The sequence below is a fragment of the Gavia stellata genome, chromosome 2 (genome assembly GCF_030936135.1).
Source record: "Gavia stellata isolate bGavSte3 chromosome 2, bGavSte3.hap2, whole genome shotgun sequence".
NCBI classification, from domain to species: domain Eukaryota; kingdom Metazoa; phylum Chordata; class Aves; order Gaviiformes; family Gaviidae; genus Gavia; species Gavia stellata.
In genome coordinates this window covers 29,082,871-29,092,501 of record NC_082595.1, presented here as the reverse complement: position 1 = coordinate 29,092,501, position 9,631 = coordinate 29,082,871, and the positions used below count along the sequence as shown (strand labels likewise).

Sequence of the window (9,631 nt, the reverse complement as noted above, 5' to 3'; positions counted from 1 at the left end):
CTGGACTTTTATCAGTTCCTCCAATACAATTACAAACTATCAGGAATATTTCCTTAAGTCCTGTATGTTTTCCTTATTAACTCACTCTTTTCCAGAATTAAGACATTGAGAACTATTCATCCCTTCAGACTGCTGTTTCTGTTACTCACTCCTCATCTTTTAGTTAATACACTAAAGCCTAACCAAATCAGTCGCTTACTGAGTTTAACAGATCTTTTTGCCATTTATCCCCCCAAGAACACAAATCTTCAGTAAATGCCTCCACAATACTAAAGCAGAAAAGATGAAGTCAGGCATTTGCTGAAATAAAACTAGATGAAGTTAACATCAGTTTTAATGCTTCTGACATTGAGGTGCTGGAGCGTGTCCAGAGAAGGGCGACGAAGCTGGTGAGGGGTCTGGAGCACAAGTCTTATGAGGAGCGGCTGAGGGAGCTGGGGTTGTTCAGTCTGGAGAAGAGGAGGCTGAGGGGAGACCTCATCGCTCTCTACAACTACCTGAAAGGGGGTTGCAGAGAGGTGGGTGTTGGTCTCTTCTCCCAAGTGACAAATGATAGGACAAGAGGGGATGGCCTCAAGTTGCGCCAGGGGAGATTCAGACTGGATACTAGGAAAAATTTCTTTCCTGAGAGAGTGGTGAAGCATTACAGCAGGCTGCCCAGGGAAGTGGTGGAGTCACCCTGACTGGAGGTGTTCAAGGAACATGTGGACGAGGCATTGTGGGACATGGTTTAGTGGACATGGTGGTGTTGGGTTGATGGTTGGACTTGATGATCTTACAGGTCTTTTCCAGCCTTAATGATTCTGTGATTTGGCACAGACATTACCTGACAGTAATTCCTTCTGATATTTCATCCTCCCAGTTTTCTCTTGGGAAAATAGAAAGGTTTTTCTCTACTGTCGTAAGTTTGAAGTACAAGGAACTCTCTCCTCCTACCTCACATTCAGTACTTCATGCCCCCATACTTTTCCATGGAGCATGGTGATGCTTTTAACTGAAGTCAAGGAGCTCAACTTTCTGGGTACAGAAAAAAGAGGGCAAAGAATGCATAAACGTGAGGATTAGCTGAGATTGTCAGATGCTTGCTCAACCACTCTAACACAGGCATAGTCTAACGGGCACTAGTCTTCTACCATCTTTCGCAAACCACCATTCATCACTTTTACCCTTCACTTCCCACCTTTCAAATTATCCAGGAAGTGCAGAAAAGCTCTTTCACAATGCAAGTAAGAACAATTCTCACAGTGCCTCAGCTCCACATGGCTGAAAAACCCCATACAAACACAAGTGTCACAGGGCAAGCCCCAGATGCCTGTAGTGAACTACACAAGCTCAGAAGTGCAGAAGACAACCCTTTCAGTGCTTATCCACTGTGTGGCCAGTGCAAAATCCCACCCAGAGTAACAGTAGGCAGTAGTGAGTTACTTATGGGGGAAAAGAGGGCTAAGAGTCAGAGACACAGAAGTGTGGAAACCCTGCTCTTCTGTAACACAACAAAACCACAAAATACCTGACCTACACAATATGAAAGATGAAATGTGCAGTGGTGACTAAAAAAAGCTAGTGGAACTTAACAGAAATATCCGGAACACAGATACAACAGAAGTTTCAGCACTTACAGGTACCAAGATATAGCACTATTCCAGGACTTCACTACATTGATCACAGCATTCCATACCCACCCCTTCTTCAACATACATAAGCTAATGAATTTTGCATTTAATTTTGTTCTGTCTTGCTCTCACACTCAGCATCAGATTTAAGCTATATCTTCACACAGAGCACAGCATAGTTACCTAAAATAAAAAATCACACTGGCAAGACTGACACTTCTACTCTAATAGTACCAAAAAACCTGACTTCCCAGAAAAATGGGGTTTTAATCAGACCCCAGGCTGCAAACATGAACCATAAAGAGCTAATAGCTCATAGCAAGAAAAACCTCGACTGCACTTAGCATCTTTTTCTCCTTTCCCTTCCCATTCACACATTCCAGTATCACTTCTGTACAGAGTGCTTTATCTGGAGGCAAGACATTCCCATGCATTAATTTCAACAAGTCACTGAAAGACATGTTCAAACGCAAGACCTGAATCTGACCAGAGGAAAAGAAAATCTGGATCTATGCATATCATGCCGCTTTATTAGTCCTTCTCAAAAGGCCATGACAGCTGAAGTAGACACCCTGTTGAATTTAAGCAAAAGCCCCCACCTGCTGAGGAGCAGCTAGTGTACAGTTAAATAAGACAGCTCAGCCCACCTGACAACTCATGACTAGCAAGAAGGTGTTTCTATTCCTTCCCAGCAACTCTTCCCTTCCTCTTCCCCCACCACTGCGCTCATCCAATTCCTTCTCGATGTGACTCATCTCCACAGGTTTGCAGAAAACTAGTTTTTTCAGTTGGATTTTTTTTTTGTTGAATTGCCATGTTGAGGGATCAGGCAGCTGTCACTGCCAGCAAAGGGAAGAAGACAGGAAGGAGATCTCCCCCTTCAGCACTAACAAGCTGCTCGATCAGCTTAGCCAGCTCAGACAAATCAGTCCAGGTGACAGAAAAGCAGCAATGGCAGATCTCTTCTACCTGATCTCGTCCCAGTCTAAAAACAGGTATATCATCTCCAGATCAGTGCTATCACAGAAGCTGATAGCTCTGATGACACCAGCTCAATTACTTGATACTATCCAAAGACTTGTGAATCTTCATCAAGCAATAATTTGCCTGAGTAACTGACATTCTCACAATCACCTCTGAACTGGAAAAGAAAGCAGGAGTCAAAGTAATCCCAGACATCTATACATAGAGCCCTCCCTCCACTGCATATTACAATCCTTTTCCAACATTATAATCCAATTTTCCAACAAACATAACAAAAAAGATGACCTTAAAGTTGAATCAAAATATGAAGTAGTGACATCTCAGGCAACACCTACTACAGTTCTTTACTAAGGAAGCCTATGGAGCCTGACATCTCCTCAAAAAGGAATAAAATAGATATTGGCGAGCTCCTGTCAATGACAGCTGTTCACTCCTAAGAACTTAAATTCACCTGCAGAGACCAAGCAAGCATGTTCTGGACAGCAAGCGCTTCCTGGTGCGCCAGAATCCTCTTACAAAATAATCATTTCACCCTATGTTGCCTCTACTCCTTTCTGCCCACAAAAGACAAGCACCAAAACCAGTTCCGCTTCAGAATTCCTCTATGTGCAACATTATCTTATTTGAAAACAGACCACCATGACAATGGCAAAATTCTTCAAATATGAAGGGAATTAGATCCCTGCACAAGCTGCAAGGGTGTAAAGTGTATATATTAATAAAGGATGCATATGGGCTATTAAAGAAATCACTGACAATAAAAATACAGAACTGATAGCTTCCTGAAATGTTTGTTCATATTTCATAGTATTTGCTTATGCTCTTTCAGCTTAACTGTAAAGAGAACTATATAAAAGCAGCAACACACTTTTAGTAAGTGTTAAGAACATAGTTTCTCTTTTCTAATGTTTACATATCATGTGTCTTACTTTCCAACAGATCCTATGCTGTTGTTCAAGATGCTTAAAGTCTCTTTTCTTACTGTCTTAAGCTGCACTAAAAACTGATGCGAAGGCATGTGCAAAACCTACCAGGGAGTAGGAGAAAGGAGGAAGCAAAGGAAGCATCTAAGAATCATCTTAATTAAATGGTTACTTACCTAACAGAAAAGCTTCTTACAATTAAACATTTTTAATGGAAAGCTGTCTTTGAATACAGTAAAAACACTAATGGGGGAAGGAGAAAGGGAAAGTGGGAAAGCAGTGACATTAAAAAAGCTCCTCTCAAGAAATCTGTGTACAGTCTTACAAAGCAAGTGACAACTGACTTCCTGAGTTCTCATTTACTATTAACTTTGGGTTTAGAAGTAAGACATTGAAAGCTACTTGCTCTTAGCTTGGAAGATTCTCTGTCCAAAGCACAATGAGGAAGAAAGAAGAATAAAATTAAAATACCCTAGAAAAAGCTGATGTTTTTTCTTTTCTATGACAATATATGAAAGCATTCTCACTCTTCATTCACTGTATTTTAAACATCCACCAGAAACTCTCAGAGACACTAAAGCACAGATTTTCTAAGGTATGTAAGAGGATACTTTCTTCTTCACAGTATTGGTCTATGAGCCTACAGTTAAAGGCAAAAAGGAGACTCAGCATTTTCCTGACTCCTTACCACACTGTAACCCCGTTATGATAAAAGCTCCATGCAGACATGGTTTCTTGTCCAAGCAAGAAAATTCAGATCCTTCCTTCAGGAAGAGTTAGGTGTTCCAGACATCACTTTTCTGCTACCTAGTGTAAGATTATGATACATATGACTAAAAGACATCTCCTTGCTGTTTTTTCTGCCAAAGGCTTTTCTACCACCTCATAGGCAACAGTACAATTCTGTTAGTGACACAAGCTTGTATCACGAACTCCAAGTTTCTCTAGATCTTCATATTGAAGTCTTACTGATTCATGTGGCACTACAACTAAAAAGGAAAAAAAGAAGTCTCCCATCCAGATTTTGTTCTCTAGCCAGTTCCCATTTACAACCACATTAGGTGCTTTTCCAACTCCTAGGCCACCATATTCAGTCATCTGATCCTCCTTCAGAATTTCTTCAATTGCTCTGCTTTCTCTTATACAAGTTTTACTCTCACTTCCAGTGATGCACCTGCTTTCCCTGCCTTCTCACACAGCAGAGGTAAGTAAAAGGCACCTCTTCAGTTCATTTGGGGATACAAGGTAATGTCCTATTATTATTTTTTTTTTCCCCTCAGAAGAGTATCTTCACACATTCTCCCCATGGTCAGAGAATATCTAGAAGAGTTCTCATTGCTCCTCTATCCACTCCTTTTAATAGATTTTAAAAAAAGCAAAAAGCATAGGTCAGGTGTTGAAGTACTTCCACCATTGTATTCCACATCCATCAACGCTACCATGTTTCCATGAACAGCCCACATTTGCTTTTCTTCAATTGTTACCTCCTATCTTCAACAAACGCCTTGTTGACAGTGAGGCTTTGTGCTCCAGTTTTGCACAAACACATCGCAAAGCACAGCCCGCCGTAACGCAGAGCCCACGGCATCCCGGTAACGCGGGAAGGAACGGAAAACAACCCCGCGCGCACCATCTGTACACGCACACGGACGATTAATGTCACCTTTTGGCAAAAGCGGAGGCCGCAAGTTAGGAAGAAGCACTCCGGCCGACAAACCGCCTCATACGAGCCCACCAAACGCACGCAGCCAGCCCCGACTCCCGCCCCTGAGAAACACGAGGGCCCTGAGCGCGCAGCCAGCCCTCCCGCCGCCGTCGGCAGCCACCGCGGCCCGGCCCCTGCCCCGGGGAGCCTCGGGGCGGGCAGGGCCTCGCCTGCGCCACCGGCAGCCGCTTCTTCCGCCTCCCACAGCCTTCGCCGCCGCGGCCGCCAGGCTGCCCTCAGCCACCAGCCGCAATCAGCGGGCATCTCCACACGACCGAGACGGCAGGCACCGGCTGACAGCCCGCCCCGGCCCACGCACCGCGGCGACAGCCTCGGCCCGCGGCGACAGCCTCGGCCCGCGGCGACAGCCTCGGCCCGCGGCGGGGCGCCCCCTCGCCGAAACCCGCAGCAGGGCCTGTGCCCGCCGAGCAGCCTGCCTCCCACTCAGACCCCCGCCCTCAGGCGGGCCCCCCGCAGGCCAAGGCCGGAGGCGGCAGCACCCGCCCCACCCTTACCCGCTCCTCGCCCCGACACAACCGGCGCGCCCGGCTGCCCGCTCCGCTCTTATCCCGCTGACAGCGTCCCGGCAGCCCATGGCGGGAGGACCCGGCCCGGCCCCACCGCGCCGCCCGCCCCCGTCGCCCGGGCAACGCAGCACCCGTCCCGTCCCGCCCCGCCTCTCGCCCCACCTCACTCCTCCGCTCCCGCCGCCGCCGCCGCTCCGCCGGCACCGGCGCGCGGGTGGGCAGCGGACGGCATCACGCGCGCACTCCCAGCCAATCAGCGCCGTCGCCTGGCCGAGCGGGGGGCGGGGAGAATCCCCCTGGGCAGCTTCTCCCCCGCCCCTCGGCGCGCGGCGCCCCGCCCACTCCCGCCACGCTCCGCCCTCAGCGGCCCGGGCGGCGGGTGAGGGGCGCGGGGGGGCGGCGGCGGCGGCGGCGGTGGAGGGGGAGGTGGCGGCTCTCGGCCGCCGCAGCGGGCTGGCAGGGCGGCGGCGGCGGAAGGGCGCTCCTGGAAGCGCCGTGGCGTGCCTGGGGCCGGCGGCTCCGCTTGCTCCCGGGGCCGGGTCGTGACAGCGCGTGCGCCCGGCGGGTGCCACATGGGCAGGCTGCCCGCCTGCAGCCCGCGCTCCGGAGGCCACCGGGCAGGTGCTCTCCATCTAACGGCTCAGCCGGCTCAGCCCACCGCTGCCCCCCCAGCTTTAACGCCAACGTTTAAAAACGCTCTTAACGTAACATACGCGTCACGCATTTACACCCCGTAGGCACGCTGGCGCCAGCGCAGCGCTGCCGTAGCAGGTATCTGGTGCTGCCTGGTTGCTGCGACCCGCTTCCCCCGTTACGCTGTACTGCGTTACCCTTCGTGATGAAGGGCTCTGGGTACCAAGGGCTTTGCAAGCAGCGGGAGAGTTTGTACTCTGCTTTGGTATTTGCTCTGAGTAAATTCCTGGAGCAGATTTACGGCTGTGGAGCTGGGCTTTGGCACTTGGCTGAGATGCCTGGAGGAAGGGATTGCCCTGAGTGCTGTCGGATCAACTCCCTGTCAGAGCTGGTTCATGGATAATGTGCCCTGACTCCATGTCACTGGTCCCACCGTCTCCGGGAATTCACCTCGCACGGCCAGGGCGCTTACTAATTTTTTGAAAGTGGCAGCAATACGTTACGGACAATGTTAACAAGCAGAAGCTTCATATATTCATACATGCCTAGGTTTGGCATAACCATCCTGATTCTTGAAATCAGAGAATGGTACACAGGGTGCAGAAGTATCCTTACCTTAGTGCATCCTCCTCACATCCTTACCCCTCTCCCTGGTGCATTGGCCTCCTGCTCCCTGGCCTCTGCTGCCTTTCCTGGTGAGGACTTGCTTCAACTTTGTGACTGCATTTCAGTTACCATCCCAGGGCCCGCTGGCTACCTCAGTGGCTTTGTAAAACTTAAGCCAGGCTGCCTGCAAGGATTACATGGATGGACAGTGTAGTTGCTACACGGATGGACAGTTAGTTGCTAATTCAGGCAGACTAAATCCTACTTTTAAGCCACTTTGATTTAAACTCCTGGAGAACATGGTAGGATTTGGTCCAGCCTATCCCAGCTGGCACTTCAGCTACCGGAGAGGAAAGTGAGCCATGATTCCCAACCCTGGGCTCGGAGAGTCCTTGCCCTGAAGCAAACTCCCTAATGCTCGCGTGAAGCCACTCCACTTCCTGCAGCGGAGAAGAAAGAGAAGTCTATTTTACCTCGGAACCAGGGCTTCCTGTTTACCAAAAAGAAGAGATAGCGCTGTTTTATCTTTCTTTCACATCTTCCAGCTGCCAAAGGATGGCTACATGTATGTGTCCCTCCCCGGTGCTGGTAGCGGCAGGAAGACGGAGGTTTCTACTGGCCTCTCCCATGAAACTCCTCCCTGCCAGTAACTCCAAGGCTCTTTGCTGGTACCTCTGCTGCTGCCCAGTTTTCCTCAGCAGCAGATGTAGGGCAGAAGCAGAACCAACACGGTGCTTGACAGTTACACGTTGTCTATGGTTTTCTCAAGGAGACCAGTGAAACTAAGCAGCCCGTACATTTCCCTGTGTGGTTGTATGGCAGAACTGAAACAGCAGCAATGAAACTAAAGTCAACGGCCAACAGTACATCAACTCACCCTTGGAATATTAGCTTTTAAAGTGGAAAGAATAGGAGCATTTCAGATTGATAACATGAATTTTACTGAAACTAAGAGTTTTCAGATGAGAACTGGCCACCACATACAAACATCTGAGTGAATTTTTGCAAGGTATCTATTAAAATCTTTGGAAGGGAAGTTGGCTATAGCCTAAATCAAAATGCACTGAAGCAGTTGTCATATGCATGCTAAAAAAATGCTATAAATGGTTTGGAATTAAAAAATTGTTGGGAAAGATAAGTAAGTGCAATTAAAGATTTTCTCAGAATGGTAATGTTCTTCTCACTTGAATGCTTCAAAGTGCAACCTATCTTTCAGCTCATGTGGATTTTCTTTAATTATAGTAATCAAAGCTCCTGCTACAGATATGACAGGATGCCTGTTGTTCAGTTTTAAATCTGAGTTTTTCAGTAAAGTACTATGCATTCTGTATTCATGTACGTCAATATAAATTTGCAGCAGCTCCATGAAAGTGAGTGGAATGGCACCAGTTCATGCCAGAATAACTTTAAATCAAGTCTGGTTCTTGGTATCAACATTGATTCTCTGATGACTCCCTCTATTCTACAAACGGTATCTGAATCTCACTTGAAATCTATAAAGTTTTTCAGCAGAATTCTTCCTGAACTTCTACTATAATTCCCTCTCTTCTGCATACATGCAGAAGGTAATAAGATGAATCACAAGCAAGAAACAAGAATATGAGCGGTATTTCCCTACTGTTCTCCTGGACAACAGAACAAGCATACAGCACTGAGACCTGCACAGGCCACATTGGTACTCAAATTCTTCAGTATGTAGTATTAACATCCACAGACAGTGGATTTAGATCAATGGTTCCAAAATTTTAGGGGTCAATGAGCTGTTGTTCATTCCCAGGATTTCTTAAGTACCAACTACACACTTTTCGTAAGACTCCATCTACTCTCATCATCAAAGTTTCAGCTGAAAGCATTACAAAGATAACGTAAGGCCTAGATTTTTGTGGGCCATTTCTACAGTCTCATTCTCTCTCTCTCCTTTCCAATGAGTATTTATCTGTCTAGGAAAATTTACCTATGTTTTAATGGTATAATAAAGTCAATAATAAAAACTGTGGAGTAATACATATAATATGTGAGCTGGCTTGAATCCACAATCTTAAATCAGAGAGGGTTTGTGGAAAAGGCATCTTTTGTCAGCTGAGATGAGCAGTCTTTCAGCAAGGAATGAATCACGGTCTGTTTTCCCAAGGAAGCACGTTACTCCACATTTTTCCTATGCTACTGTAAAAAATCTGAAAGAGTTAATAAAACAGCAAAATAGTTTTGCGCTTAGGGAATCAATGAATGGTCTGAGGGATTCATTAATAAAACATACTAGTTTAGATGTGGGTCTATCTATATCATAAGGAGAAACAGTCTGTGAGTAAATGCACTTCCAGATCAACGTGGGAGGAGATAGCTCTTGAATAAATTCAAGGATAAACGAATGCAGACTGGTCACATTTCATGTCTGTATTCTTCAAGTTTGACTAGTCGACTACAGTAAAAGACCAGAGAGAAAAGGAAAACATTGTTCAGTGGGTAGAAAGCAAAGGCGGAATTAAATGCTTCCAAAAAGGAGCTTAAAGCATAGGGGTTGTGGGAATCCCTCCCTAGTTGTTTGTAATCCTTGTTTAGGCTTGCCTACTGCAAGCAGGGCTTGATTCCCAGTGATGCTTGATTTTCCATTGCAGTAATTCCTGGTCAGCACACACTGAA

General features: G+C 46.9%; 1 protein-coding gene across 1 annotated transcript; it reads left to right on the top strand.

Annotated features, from left to right (window-relative positions):
* The first annotated feature begins 5,176 nt into the window (after nucleotides 1-5,176).
* LOC132318919 (proline-rich protein 2-like) lies at nucleotides 5,177-6,298 on the top strand. Its single transcript, XM_059827921.1, has one exon. It carries the CDS (start codon nucleotides 5,177-5,179, stop codon nucleotides 6,296-6,298), a length of 1,122 nt encoding a protein of 373 aa, XP_059683904.1.
* Nucleotides 6,299-9,631: the final 3,333 nt, after the last annotated feature.